This window comes from Hemitrygon akajei, chromosome 22 (genome assembly GCF_048418815.1).
Source record: "Hemitrygon akajei chromosome 22, sHemAka1.3, whole genome shotgun sequence".
Taxonomy (NCBI): domain Eukaryota; kingdom Metazoa; phylum Chordata; class Chondrichthyes; order Myliobatiformes; family Dasyatidae; genus Hemitrygon; species Hemitrygon akajei.
Window position 1 is genome coordinate 53,524,993 of NC_133145.1, and position 15,956 is coordinate 53,540,948.

The 15,956-nt window shown below is 39.6% G+C and overlaps 1 protein-coding gene across 1 annotated transcript in view; it reads left to right on the top strand.

Annotated features, from left to right (window-relative positions):
* cyth1b (cytohesin 1b) overlaps nt 1-4,731 on the top strand; it is a 174,937-nt gene extending 170,206 nt beyond the window's left edge. Inside the window, exons 13-15 of the mRNA XM_073026540.1 lie at nt 284-355; nt 1,770-1,924; nt 3,526-4,731. Coding sequence (XP_072882641.1) covers nt 284-355; nt 1,770-1,924; nt 3,526-3,604 — 306 coding nt within the window. The 3' untranslated portion in view covers nt 3,605-4,731. The remainder of the gene's footprint in view (nt 1-283; nt 356-1,769; nt 1,925-3,525) is intronic.
* The last annotated feature ends 11,225 nt before the right edge of the window (nt 4,732-15,956 follow it).

Genomic DNA, 15,956 nt, shown 5'->3' on the forward strand with positions numbered 1-15,956 from the left:
CACCACACTGCATTGGATGTCTTACAATCAATGGTTTAGGTGGTTACCTCCTCCTCAACTTCTTGCCAAACCTCAAGGACAAATGCCACACCAGTCCAACCTCATGTATTTTGAATTGCCCTTTGGTTTACAAAAGTATCAAATTGTTCACTGTCCTTATTTTCATGTTTGGAAGTTAACAAATGTTGCAAATTCCACCCCCACCATCAAAAATTGTCATATTAGTTATATATGGAAATTGTGTATTCATAAACTTTGCCTTAAAAGAATAGTACTTTCACAGGATAAAGAACCCAGAGGAATTATTCCACTTGAAAACCTCAGCATTCGAGAAGTAGAGGACTCAAAAAAACCAGTAAGTTAATCAGAAATTATATCACTTTCAAAAATAGTGTCTCTTCAAATGTTTCTGACATTTTAATTCAGTAAATTTCAGTGATTGTTTAGGCATTCGTGCCAAGTATTTTGTGATATTTCAGTTCGCAACAGAAGAGAATCAGAATAAAATGTTCAGAGGATCTGCAATTCAAGTAAAACATGACATATTATTGGGAAGAAACCTTAAACTTTAAATGATGTTGAGGTAGAATTGGTTGCCAATGGTGTGGAAACCTTTAATAATAGAATAGCTGAATAATATACCTTTAATAATAGAATAATGGAATAATAAATATGGAGCAAGGAACAAGCAGCAAAATTGTTTGTTATCTGGCCTTGAGAGAAAGCAGAAAGTGGAACTAATGGGTACCTATTTACAGGGGAAGAGGGTGAATAATGTTATTCAACAAGATCATTGCTGTTCACAATTTACATTGCAGTCTGTATTACAGCCTGCATTGGAAATTTAGACTTTGAAATCTTCTAACACAGCTTCTAACTTTTCAGAGAATACCAAATTGATGAGAGGATAATCAGTACTTAAGAGGATTTTAACAGGTTACCTTTTGCAGAATATCAGTAACCTTTTGCAGAATAAGCAAATTGTTGGATAATGTGGTTTGTCATGGATATAGTGTTTTTTTATAGATCACATATTACTTTGAAGTTGCATGACAAGATTATGTGTAGAAGCAAAGGGATCACTAACTTTTATGCCCCAGGTTAGCAAGGTCACAAGGAATACACATCAAGCCTCAGGATTTGATTGTTTCTAGAGGAATGAAAGTGAAAAGTGGGGAGTCTGAGCTGAGCTGAGCCTACTTTGAGGTTGTAGATAGAATGGATGCTAGACTTGTGTGACTTTTCTCTTGAGAAAAGAAGCAAAAGGGGTTACACAAAACTTTAAAATTGGGAAAGATTTTGATATAGTTTCCATTTATGGGAGAAACATTCTAGAGGTCTTCAACATAAGATAATCAATAAATTCAAAAGAAAAACCAGAAACAAGAAAAAATCTGCAGATGCTGGAAATCCAAGCAACACACAAACTGCCGGAAGAACTCAGCAGGCCAGGTACGAAAAGAGTACAGTCAATGTTTCGGGCTGAAACCCTTCAGGACTGCCGAAAAAGCAGAAGAAAGTTCTTTCTCAAAGAATGGTGTGAATGTACAGCATGAAATAGTAGAGGGTAAAGATTAGATCTGTTATCTTTTCAAGCATTTATTATGACTATGGGCTTGAAGTATAGTTGCATGATATAAATTAAAGTATACTTGGTGAACAGAAAATAAAAGAATAATTTTTAAATTGCTTAACATCGTGATCCTTTACCAGCAGATTTGTTAGTTCTCTTAGAAATAGCTTACAGTTCTTATTTTTTTTAATTTCAGAATTGCTTTGAGCTCTACATTCCAGATAACAAAGACCAGTTTATTAAGGCCTGTAAGACTGAGGCAGATGGCCGAGTGGTAGAAGGAAGTCATACAGTTTACAGGATATCTGCACCAACCCCGGAGGAGAAAGATGAATGGATAAAATGTATAAAGTGAGTAAATAATTATTCATCATTCAAGCTATAGATATGATATAAAATACATAATTATATTAATAATATAATAAATAATATTATTCGGCTTGAGGAATTGGAGGTGCGGTTGCATGAAAATAAGATTGTATAGTATTTTTAATTCTGTGATATCAAATGTTCCTCATCTTCATGTAAATGAGGTTGTGCCTTCATCATAAATAAACCTGGAACATCTTCCTGATGAGTTCAAAGTAAGTTTCACTGGATATAATTATGTAAGACAGTGGTAAAATTGAACCCCACATCTGTCACGATCCACATCAGTATTTCGTGTTTTTCCAGTGTCGAATTTCTAAGTAATGGTTTCCTGTATTGTATAATAACTATTTCTACCTCTCCTGGCTAACATTGAAGCCCAAAGCTCCAGGATGTAACTGTGTGGCAGGAAAATGAGGAAAAACACACTGCATTCTTCATTTAATAATTTAAAGTAACTTCCTGGCTACTGAATAAAGCTGAACTTGCTTTTTAATAAACTTTCAAAAGATCATCTAGATTCCAGAATGATAGAGGAATGATTTTATATACATGTATTGTGGTGAGGAGCAGTTAGCATCTCCATGAATTGGTTTTGGTAGCATAGCATTACCAAGGTAATCATGCTATCATGTTTCCATGAGTGCTTAATCCCTTCACGAATAGAAAGAATTTCCACTCACTAAATCTTCAGATCATCATTAATCATGAGAGGATTTTTCTGAAAGTCAATGCCATGTTCCCTGTTAGCTTCCAGAATTCCTTCATTTTTAGGTCTGCAATGCCTGGTACTTTCAATAGACATTGATGCCTTTAGGGAAGGATCTTGGAAGACCCTCTTTCCTGGGGTTTATGATGCCAGTGCAAATACCCACCATACCAGATGAATGCCAATGAAAAGGCAGCCAAGAAATATTAAAAACAGTTGTGAAAAATCCCATTAGTTTCTAGAAAAATGGATTTGGGTGCCTCCAACATTCTGGGAGTGTACTGCAATACAAGTTCCAGTAGAATGGAGAATTTACTCTGATACGTTTACATAAATTGGTCGACAAGAGAAAACAGTCCATGCCTGAGGAAGAGCAGCCAGGAAAGACCATGGTTATCACTGTACTATTCTTTCAAACCCTGATTTATTTCTGCCTTTATACTCTCTCCTACTATGTGATTCCTAATTAGGGGTCTGTACACTGCCACCGTATGTTTCTTCTTGCCAGTTGACATTTTGGGCCGAGCCCCTTCTTCAGCAATCAGTTTTGCTGGATTTCTATGGCTCTAAGCAGAACTAAGCAAATGGGCAAAGAAGAAAAAAATCCTTATGTAAATTAACCCTTGTACATCCCCCTAAATTTTTCTTTTGAGTACAAGGTCATTGAGATCAATCTTCCTGGATAGTTCTTGTAACACGGTAGACCATGCCCTTGCTCTGTTGTATTTTATTCTTTTCTATCACTGTTTAATAAATCATGACTGCAGTTGTTGAACAATTAAGCCAGAGGATTGAATTATTTATGGTTTAGGTGCTACATTTGTATTCCAAGTCTTATGGTGTGCTGTTTAAACTACTTTTGTTTAACTTGCAGGGCGGCAATCAGCAGAGACCCTTTCTATGAAATGCTGGCAGCAAGAAAGAAGAAAGTTTCCTCAACTAAGAAGCATTAGAATGACAGCATTTTATGCAACTTGATTCAAGTATCTTTCTAAAATTGACCATTTTGACCCAAAGAGGTCTGTTTTCAAGTGTCAGTAACCACAGTGCATTCTAGGGCTGGGTATGTGCTTGTGCTGGAGCGAAGTGCTGAAAGTTAGAAGGCTCTTCTGTTGCCTACTCCTCAACTAATGAAGATATAGTTTTTACTCAAAAAAAATCTCTCAATATTTCTCTCTGCACAGCTGGTCTGTTTGTGGAGTCCAGGGCCGCTACTTTACCTCCTCAAAGCTTTATATTTCTTATCAAGAAGCTCTTGATTTAACATTTTTTTTTTGGAAGGGGCCTATGATTCTATCAGCCATATTCAAGGACTGGTATGATTGAAAATCCATGTCAGCACTAGAAGCCTATACATAGAAAGCTATGAAAAATATTCATCTTGGAAAGTTAAGGTCAGGATGTCAGTGTTTCATATGCCAGTGGACAGTGCGACAGGTGTTGGGCTATGATTCATGATGTTCTAGTAATATGAGGGTGTATAACCAGTTGAGACTACTGGAGCAAGATAAGTGCCGACATGGAAATCGGAAAATGAGGATTTTCCTGGAATGAAGCCAGTTACATTATAACTGAAAAAAAACTGCGCAAGAAGAATCGTCTGTCCTTCAGAAGGCACACTTTGATTTAATTTTTTAATTGAAGCTTTTGTTAATATATGTTTTACTTATTCTTGTTGGTTTCCACTATTCAATGCACTGGTGAACAATTGCAGGAAAAAAAGAGATGACTAAGCAGTATTAGTCTATTTATCAGAGCTGTATATACTTAATGTAAAGATTTTCTTTTTGTACTTATTCAATTGATTTTAAGTTGTGAGGATAAATTGTTGGAGTAATTTTTCAGTCTTTGCCATTCATACTTGTAGCACTGACAAACCAGGTCAAATAAATCAAATTCTCTGTAATGAACAATGAGGTCTACTTCCTGTATTTTTAACTGTACACTGCTTAATGTCCTAAAGAAAACTTCATCCTCATCAGCTGAATACCCATTTCCTGTGTGACATTTCTGTATTTCTGTCAGTGAAATTGTTTGTTTGATTCTGTTATATGTAAACATTAAAAGGTTTAAATTGTGATACCAATTTTTACATGATTTATAAAATATACGAAATGCTTCCTTTGACCATTGGCAGCATATATTATTTAAACTTGATTTTGTTAAAGTGTATTGCATTTTTTATTGTTCAGATTGAAAATACTAGATGCAGTGATAATGTTCAGTTCAGAAAGGAACTTAATATTTTTTCATTAATCACCTTGGACAGGCTGGCTTTAAAAAAATTAAAAATAACAAGAAAAAAATATTAACTTGAATTAGTAGCAGGATTTGATTCCCTGAAATTAAGTACTACAGGTTTGACCTTGATCTGCTTATTTGATAGTTTCAGTTTGCATCATCATTCCAATTTTCAATTATTGAAAGAACAATACTTTTTCAGTTGAAAATAAATTTATTATCAAACAGGAAAATGAAGAATTACAATAGAATTTACTAAAAAAACTATACATTAAGAGTGACAAACAACCAGTGTGCAAAAGAAGACAAATTGTGCAAATAAAAAATAAATAACTAAATAAACAATACTGAGAATATGAAATGTAGAGTCCTTGAAAGTGAGCCCATAGGTTGTGGAATCAGTTCAGATTTGAGGTGAGTGAGGTGGTTCAGGAGCTTGATGAAATAACTCAATGCAAGTGTCAGAACCTGTGCAAACACATTACTGCAAGTGGGTTCAATTGCACTGGGGTTTTAAAGGGACAAATTTTGACTATTTAACATAGAAAGCTAAGTTGTTATTGCATGTTATCAGAACCAACAAAAAAACAAATATGCTTATGTTTTCAAAGTGCAAAGTAGTTGAGATTCAATGTACATTACGTATACAGCCTTGATCTGTCTGCTTACAGGCAGCTATAAGGCAAGAAACGTGAAAGAAACCAGTTTTATTTTTAAAAAGAGACCAGTCCCCAATGCACAGAGAAAGAGGGGAAAATAAAACAAATCCTGCAAACAAAAAAAGCGAACAACAACACAGCATTCTGAGCCAAATTGAGTCCTTGGATCCAAATTCCTGGAGCAGCTCAGAGTAGGCCCAAAACCTCAGTATCAGTTCATCACATTAGCAGGCCAAATCACCACAACGTTCACAGACATGAAGCACAGCAGCTGGGTGCAGTCTCACAACCTCAGTGTCACAGAGAGAGGAGTGAACATCATGGGAGAGTGAGCAAAGTCAGCTAGGTACATGACACTCTGCCTTTCCAGTCTACCTGGGCTGGCATTTAAATTGTCCAAACAGCAGATCGTATCTTGCATTAGAACCTGGGCTCCACTGCAACAAAACACTCCAGGCCAAGATTTCGCTGAAGCTGTTCTTGATCTCTCCAAATCAGCTTGGCACTTGAGAATGTTTCAACCAAATACCCGGGTTAGTTGGACAGGCATCGAAACTCCTCTGCTTCAACTTCACTCCGAATCACTCACTCCAACTCCATCTGTGTCAATTTTCACAGCGCAACAGTGCAGCTCATCTCTCGAATTTGTTTTGCCTCTGCTCATCTCTTAATTGTTTGTGGTGATAGTTTACCACAATTTACTTAAAGTGTTACTAGTAAAGATTTTTGTCAAATTTTTGCTTTCAAAATAACAGTAAGCTGTTTCATGCCTTCAGTAGCACCATCTTAAACTGGAAGAATAAGGGGTTTTAGCATAACAGCTTAAAATTCTCCAGAAGATTTAGAATATATTGGTTTCTAATGTTATTTATATGTATTTATTTTACACATAATGCACAAAATAAGTGCTGACACATTCTCATTTATTTGTAGAAGTCCATGTTATTTTCATGGTTTAGAAAGTTTCACTCATACATAAAGACTATTTAAGAGAATCTTGCAAGCTGAGAGCAATGGTTGAGGAAATAGGATTTTAAATTACGATGACTTAGTTGTATAAGACATTGGGTGAAATTGATTTAGAATATCTGTACTGCAATAGACATGTTAAATACTGGAAGCAGCCATCAGGTTGTGCAGTGTCTGTGGAGAGGGATCCTCTGATGTTTTTGTGAGGACAGTGAATGATGGAAGTAAATTTAATTTTTAGTTGGACAAAAAGGACGAGCATCCAAATATATAAGGTAGGAGAGGTTGACTGTTAAAAGTGGTGGTGGTAAGGAAGGTAAATGCATTGTTAGCATTTGTTTCCAGAGGACTGGAATATAAAAGCAAGGATGCAATACTAAGGCTTTATAAGGCAGTTGAAGTATTATGAGCAGTTTTGAGCCCCAGGTCTAAGAAAGGATGTGCTGTCATTGAAGAGGATCCAGAGGAGGTTTATGAAATGACCCTAGAAATGGGAAGGTTAATATATGAAGAACATTTGATGGTTCAGGGCCTGTACTCGCTGGGATTTAGAAGAACGATGGGAGACCTCATTGATAGCTATCGAATATTGAAAAACTTATAGTGAACGTTGAGAGGAATGTTTCCAATAATAGGGAAGTCTAGGACCAGGGGGCATAGCTTCAGAATAAAAAGATGTCCCTTCAGAACAGAGATGAGGAGGTATTTCTTTAGCCAAAGGGTGGCATTTATTACCACAGATGGTTGTGGAGGCCAAGTCATTGGGTATATTTAAAGTAGTGGTTAAGTATGTTCTTGATTAATAAGGGTGTTAAAGAAGGCAGGAGAATGGGATTGAGAGGGAAAGTAAATCAGCCAAGATGAAATGGCAGAGTAGACTCAATGGACCAAATGGTCTAATTCTGATCCTATGTCTTATGATCTGGCTGAGATGTGCAAAGGCTAATGAATAGGAGCAATGTCTGGAAAAAGCTTAGGTAAGAAGAAACCAGTGAAATCTGAAATTACTTAGAGGTAAGAAATATAATTGGAATGTTGGAAATGTTTTATGGAAGCTAGAAAAAGGCTGTTACTATTATTAGAGTCCGAAAGGTTTTTATTTGTGTAGTGGGGAAAAAAGAGGTGTTTTTTCCTAAATGATGTTGAGCTTCATTGGAACAGAAGGAAGCCAGATCTGAAATAAAACCAAAGTGATGAAATACTTAGATAGGCAACATCTGTGGAGAGAGAGAGAAAAAAGCAAGTGTTAACAATTTCAGCTGATGAGACTTTATCAGAACTGGAAAGGTGACACCAGGGTGGTCAGGAATGAGAATGGCATAGTGATTTAGTGACAATCAACAGGGAGCTTGGGATTATCATTCTGGATTGAGTAAATGTGTTCTGCAAAGCAGAATCAACGTTTGGTTTCTCCTGTGTATAGTGAGCACCAAAAACAGTAAATTAAATTAAAAGAAAGTGAAGTAAATTGTTGCTTCACCTGGATGCCTTGTTAAAAGAACAGGACAGGTGTTAAATCTGCTGCAGTTATGTCATGGTGGGGGGGGGGGGGGGGCTTTGGTGAAGAGAAGCTGGACAGAATGATCCACTTGTGATACTGACAGTGGAGAAGATGCCAAGTGTCATGGCATTGGAGGTGTTGGAAATTACAGTTATTCCACTGAATGTGAAGGGTGATATGGTAGAAGGCACAGAATCTCATTCAGGAGCCAAAATGGATAAATTCTGTTTAGTAAGTAACTATGTTTTGAGAGTGTATTTTAAATATATCCACATACACCTTGTCATGTATGAGTGAAACTTATTAAACCATGAAAATTATGAGGTGTTCTCTCTTTAGTTAATAAAGTGAATGAAGCATTATTCTGTTTTAGATTTATGATTTGCCATGGAATCAATTGTCAATGGGGAAACTGGATCTATCATATTATAATCACAACAAAAAAAAATCTGGAACATTGCAGTTTCAACATTTTTCATCATTGTGCAGCTTTCAGCTAATTATTGTTGTCTGTGCTTTTGCATTCTTGCAGGATGATCATAGATTAAATTCAGTACATATTGTCTGTAAATTGGGTTCAAGCAAACATGCATGAGATCCCTGCCAAACTCAGGAAGGCCATGTTTGGAAATTAAAATAAATCATGCTTATTTTTTCTCTCAGCATTACAAAATTGAAAATTAGACCTGCTGTTGCTAGCTCTTGAGCCAGCCTTCAAGAAAGAATTACTGGGCAGCATAACCCAGGACCTAAAGGCAGAGATTTTCAGTACAGGGTCAAAGCCAAAATGGTATTCAAGCATATATTATATGGTGCTGTAGAAGTTCTGGGCAATGTGCTATTGGTTTTGATTATTAAAGATAAAACAGAAAAAGTTTAAAAATATTCCGATCATGTAACATCTGTATTTCAAGTCAATGAATTGGATAATGTTAGATACAAAAATAATTAAATGTTGAATAAGCTTGGGGAGAGGCAGGGAAGACAAAGGGGAGGGTTTTGATACGGTGTAGGCAAGAGAGGGTGAATGACAAAAGTAATGGGAGAGTTAACAAAAGTGATGGAGATCATTGAATAAAAAAAGTAATATCTGGGAAGTGGTGGCTAAGATCTAAAATAAGAGAAGAAAAAACTGATGGAAATCTGAGATTGAAAACTGCAATGCTGAATACCTGAACATGTGAATTTCAAGTATGAAGATGAGCTGCTGTTGCTGAAGATTTCATTAGTCTTGAAATCAAACTCAATGGGTGAAGCAGCATCTGTAAAAGCAAAGGGATAGATGACATTTCGGGTTGAGACTGTATGGGGACTGAGAATATATAAGGGAGATTGCCAGCATAAAGAACTGGGGAGGAGGGGTGAGATGTCTGGTGGAGTAAAGGGAAGGAAGAGTTTAGAGAATGAAAGTTAGATTCACAGTCTCGAGGGTGATGATTGTAACCAAATGAGGAAGAGGGTAGACTAGGGGAGAAGAAACCAAGTGGATAAGTGTGCGGGTGATGGGCAGAAGGAAGTATGGAAGATGAACAAAGGGAAGTGGATCAATCAATGGGAAGAGAACATGGTGTGTTACTTAGAATAGGAAAGTTCAACGTTCATATACATTGGTCTATAGGTTGCTGAAGTGGACTATGAGGTGTGGTTCTTCAGTTTTCTTTTGGCCTCTCCTTAACAGTGGACAAGATGTGAGGTTGGGAAGCAGAGCTGAAGTGACATGCAACTAAAGGCTTAAGATGGCTGTTACAGATAGATGCAGGTACTTCATAAAATGGGCATTCACTCTGCAGTCTGGATTCACTCTTTAGGAGACCACACTGAGAATACCAAATATAATAGATGAGGTTGGAGGAGGTCCACATGAATCTTTGCCTTGCCTGGAAGGCTCTTCATGTCCTTGGTGCTGAGGGAAGAGGACTGCCTGAAACAGTTGCAAGGAAGAGTGCCAGAAAGTCATAGAGAGAGAGTGATCTGTGAAAAGCAGAAAGATCTGGGTGGAGGGGGTTTGGGTTAGAGGGGAAGATGTGATTGTTGGTGGGATCCCATCATAGCCGGCAAAGAATGATGTTGGATGGGGATCTAGAGGTGAAGAACAGGGGAACTCTCTCTCTTGTGCCTTGAGGGAGAGGACAAGGGTGACTAGAGGAGAGGAGATGTACCAGAAAAAGTGAGTGAGGATTGAATACATTACAAAGAGGGGAAGCCATGTTTCCTGAAAAAGGAAAAAGCCTAAAATGGAAACACTCACCTTAAACAAGATGTGAGGTTGCGGAGATAAGAAACTATGCAAAAGGATGCCCTCCTTACAGGAGACAGTGGGAGGAAGATGTAACTGTACAAGTTAGTGTGTTCATAGTAGGTAGCAGGGGATAAATTCAGAAAAAGAGACAAATGTCAGGAATAGTCCAAGTGAACTTGAGGCCAATGCAGAAGTAGGAGAGCTGATACAATTGATGAGGATCTGTCCAAGTGAAAGCTGCAGCACCAATACAGTTGTTGATGTTGTGCAGAGTGTTGGAGGGAGGTGCATGCAGGTTTAATTGGAAGATTATCTGTTGTCTAAGACAGGACCCAATATAATGGAGAATTGAAGTCACAAGATTTTAATTGTTACCTCCCCAAAACCCCAGACATACCTTATAGAGGGGAAATTCAATTTCATATGCTTAATATGTGCTGTATAAATATGAATTGTTAATCAGAGGGTGTCCAAAAACATAAAATTGATCAACACAAACCGAGAGCTTTAGGAAATCAGCAAGCCAGGCAGTATCTATGGAGGGGAATAAAAGTTGAGGTTTTGAGATGAGATTCCTCATCATAGATGCTGCCTGACTTGCTGAGTTTCTCCAGCATCTTGTGTGCGTTTGCTCAAGATTATCAGCTTCTGCAGAATTACATGTATTTATGAAATTGACCAAAATAATTTTTAAAAGAGTGCACTGGTGATCCGTGCTCAAAAGTTGTGCGCTCAGTTCCCAGCAGTTTCATGCCCAATTTAATGCAGCTGTAAATACTTTGTAGCATAATCAGAAACAATTAACCCTTAATGACATGTTCCCCATGGCAGCGAGGCGCATTATGGTTGCCAGAGAAAGAGAGTTAAAGGAAGAGTGCACCAAGGGTTAATCATAAGGACATCCAATTTCTGACAAACTAGAAGAGGGGTCTACTGCGAACTAACGAGTATAGACAATGAGAGTGACTGACGTTCCCTTTGAAAATGCAGGCATCGTGTGAAACAATGGCAGACACAAAGTACTCTGCAGATGCTGTGGTCAAAGCAACACGTTGGAGGAACTCAGCAGGTCGGGCAGAATCCGTGGAAACGAACAGTCAACGTTTCAGGCCGAGACCCATCGTCAGGAATCAATGGCAGTAGTTCCGCTGCATCCAGGGTGGGTCGACAGAAATATTGATCTGACACTTAACACACAATGAAGTGTTAACCATACCAACTGTCGGCCAGTACTTTTCCCCAAGTAATTTTTAAAGCATCCTATGTATACAATTTGTTCGAATAACTTGGCGTTTAATTGATAGTTGGGTCTCCTGTATTCGGAGGTATTTTATTGCTCGTAAATTGTTTTGGCTGCACGAATGCAAGCTCAAAACAAAACAGAATAGAGAAACCCTTTGAAAGGAATTTCCATGCCCCCTTTATCGCCAAATAAAATCATAATTCAAAGCGAGGAGCCGGACGGAGCGTTCCCGCGCTCAGAGGCACGCGCACCGGGTAACCACCGCGCGTGGCTTGGCTCGGGGCGGCAGTTGGGTGACGGTTATTTTTCAAATCCTTTTAAAAGCGGGACAGGCGGACAGGTAGGCTTCACCGCGCTGCCCCTGCAAACTTTCCACATGCCTTTCTGCCTCTCCCACTGAAATGCAAAAACCCGAAAGCCGTTCGGCTACACCTATTCATCGCTCTTTTTTAATATTTTATTTTCCAAGCGTCTCGAGAGGAGGTTGCAACCCCACGTTTTCACGTCCATCACATGCTCGGCACCTCCTTTCGCTCAGCCGACCTCTATATTCCTCTTGCCCTTTATTCATTTATTTTTGAAACTTTTAAATTTTGTCTTGCACTGTACTGCTGCAAAACAACACTTCACAGTAAATGTAAGCAATAATTGAGGATAGAAATATACAAGATTTCAAAAGACACAGACCCAGTGTACAGACTCTCCCCTCCCAGGTGGAAATAAGTATGCAGGTGTATAATTTTAAGATGACTGGAGGAAAGTATGGGATGGGGGGGGGGGGGGGTCCGAGATAGGGACATTAAAAAACTTGAATAGGCACATGAATTATTGGAAAAAATAGAAGGTTATGAGGCAGGAAAGAGACTGATCTTGAAGTAGGTAAAGTTCAAAGTAAATTTATTATCGAAGTATATATACTGTAAGTACCCATCTGCAGCCCTGAGATTAATATACTTGTGGGCATACATAGTAAGTTTTAAGAAAAACAGAAGAACCAATGGAAGGCCATACCCAACAGGACAGATAAACAACCAATGTGCAATGGACAACAAACTGTGCAAATACAAAAGGAAAATTGAAATAATAATAAATAAACAATAAATATTGAGAACATGAGATGAAGACTCCTTGGAAGTAAGTCCAGAGGTTGTGGGAACAGTTCAGTGATTTGGCAAGTGAAGTTATCCCCACTGGTTCAAGACCCTGTTAGTTGAGGGGTGATAACTGCTCCTGAACTTGGTGGTGAGTCCTGAGGCTCTTGTACCTTCTTCCTGATGGTAGCAGCAAGAAGAGAGCATGGTCTCGGTTTTGTGGTTCTTTGAAGATGGATGCTGTTTTCCCACGACTATGCTCCGTGTAACTGTACTCAGTGGTGTGGAGGGCTTTACCCATGATAGAGTTTAACTGTACTCAGTGGTGTGGAGGGCTTTACCCATGATAGAGTGTAACTGTACTCAGTGGTGTGGAGGGCTTTACCCATGATAGAGTGTAACTGTATTCAGTGCTGTGGAGGGCTTTACCCATGATAGAGTGTAACTGTACTCAGTGGTGTGGAGGGCTTTACCCATGATAGAGTGTAACTGTACTCAGTGGTGTGGAGGGCTTTACCCATGATAGAGTGTCACTGTACTCAGTGTGGAGGGCTTTACCCATGATAGAGTTTAACTGTACTCAATGGTGTGGAGGGCTTTACCCATGATAGAGTGTCACTGTACTCAGTGTGGAGGGCTTTACCCATGATAGAGTTTAACTGTACTCAGTGGTGTGGAGGGCTTTACCCATGATAGAGTGTAACTGTACTCCGTGTGGAGGGCTTTACCCATGATAGAGTGTCACTGTACTCAGTGGTGTGGAGGGCTTTACCCATGATAGAGTCTAACTGTACTCAGTGGTGTGGAGGGCTTTACCCATGATAGAGTGTAACTGTACTCAGTGGTGTGGAGGGCTTTACCCATGATAGAGTCTAACTGTACTCAGTGGTGTGGAGGGCTTTACCCATGATAGAGTGTAACTGTACTCAGTGGTATGGAGGGCTTTACCCATGATAGAGTGTAACTGTACTCAGTGGTGTGGAGGTCTTTACCCATGATAGAGTGTAACTGTACTCAGTGGTATGGAGGTCTTTACCCATGATAGAGTGTAACTGTACTCAGTGGTATGGAGGTCTTTACCCATGATAGTGTAACTGTACTCAGTGTGGAGGGCTTTACCCATGATAGAGTGTAACTGTACTCAGTGGTATGGAGGTCTTTACCCATGATAGAGTGTAACTGTACTCAGTGGTGTGGAGGGCTTTACCCATGATAGAGTGTAACTGTACTCAGTGGTGTGGAGGTCTTTACCCATGATAGAGTGTAACTGTACTCAGTGGTGTGGAGGGCTTTACCCATGATAGAGTGTAACTGTACTCAGTGGTGTGGAGGTCTTTACCCATGATAGTGTAACTGTACTCAGTGGTGTGGAGGGCTTTACCCATGATAGAGTGTATCTGTACTCAGTGGTGTGGAGGGCTTTACCCATGATAGAGTGTAACTGTACTCAGTGGTGTGGAGGTCTTTACCCATGATAGAGTTTAACTGTACTCAGTGGTGTGGAGGGCTTTACCCATGATAGAGTGTAACTGTACTCAGTGGTGTGGAGGGCTTTACCCATGATAGAGTGTAACTGTACTCAGTGCTGTGGAGGGCTTTACCCATGATAGAGTGTAACTGTACTCAGTGTGGAGGGCTTTACCCATGATAGAGTGTAACTGTACTCAATGGTGTGGAGGGCTTTACCCATGATAGAGTGTAACTGTACTCAGTGTGGAGGGCTTTACCCATGATAGAGTGTAACTGTACTCAGTGGTGTGGAGGGCTTTACCCATGATAGAGTGTAACTGTACTCAGTGGTGTGGAGGGCTTTACCCATGATAGAGTGTAACTGTACTCAGTGTGGAGGGCTTTACCCATGATAGAGTGTAACTGTACTCAGTGGTGTGGAGGGCTTTACCCATGATAGAGTGTAACTGTACTCAATGGTGTGGAGGGCTTTACCCATGATAGAGTGTAACTGTACTCAGTGGTGTGGAGGGCTTTACCCATGATAGAGTGTAACTGTACTCAATGGTGTGGAGGGCTTTACCCATGATAGAGTGGGCCATGTCTATTACTTTCTGGAGGCTTTACCACGCAAAGCCATTGGTGTTTCCATACTATGCCGTGATACAACCAGTCAATATATGCTCCACCACACATCTATCAAAGTTTGAGAAGTCGTGCTGAATCTTTATATATTCCTAAGGAAGTAAAGGCTCTGCTGTGCTTTCTTTGTAATTTTGCTTACGTGCTGGACACAGGACATCTGAAATGATAAGATGAGGAATTTAAATTTGCTGACCCTCTCCACCTCTGATCCACTGATGAGGACTAGCTCATGGACCTCCAGTTTCCTCCTCCTGCAGTCAATAATCAGCTCCTTGGTTTTGTTGACATTGAGTGAGAGGTTGTTGTGGCGGCACTCAGATTTTCAGTCTCCCTCCTTTATGCTGATTCATCGCCACCTTTGATTCATGCAATGGCTGTGGTATTGTCAGCAAACTTCAATATGTCATTGGAGTTCTGCTTAAATTCACAGTCATAAGGATAAATTAAGTAGTACAGAGGGCTAAGCACACAGCCTTGTGGTGCACCTGTGCAGATGTCAGGATGTCATGGGCTGAAGGGCTTGTAGTGTGCAGTACTGTTCTATGCTCTAATAATAAATCTGATATAGATCCTTCCTTCTCCGTGGATTGTCACCTTGTCGTTGTGGAGAAGCTTGTGTGGTCCTGAGATCCCGAGATCTGGAGCTATGCTGCTGGTAGGGTGAGGTCCCTGACAAAACACAATCCAACTGAGACCTCAACAGTGGAACAGGCGGATGAAATTACTTCAAACTCATCGGCTGTGAAGGCGGATGAAGGCTGCAACAAATCCTTCAGCTTCAATCGTTGTAGTTTCCATTCCATTGGAATCAGTTGGTTAATTTGTGAAGTATCGTGTGCTTCTTGGAGTGCAACATCAAGTACACGTTAAACAAATACACGCACAGGCATCTTCACTCTGTGATAGATCAACGGAATGAAGACTATCATCTTCGACCTTGAGGGATAGCCACTACGACGACGATAGATCCTTCATCCTGCACTGCTTCATGAAGGTTAATAGTATCATTCGGGATGTCTGCCACCCTGGCTATTTTTCTCTTTTTTACCTTCTGGGAACATGAAATCTCAGACAACCAGACTTAGAAACACCTTTATTCCCCCATTGCTAGAAGAGTTGTCTTTCATGCCTCCTTCTCAGTGGTGCTCCCACCTCTGACTCTTAACTCTACTTTTCCCCTTTATTCCTTATTGTCACTTCAGTGCTTCTTTTCTGCAGGGTGGAAACTTCCCAGGGTGGAGGTTTTAAGTACTAGCGGACATGAGAGA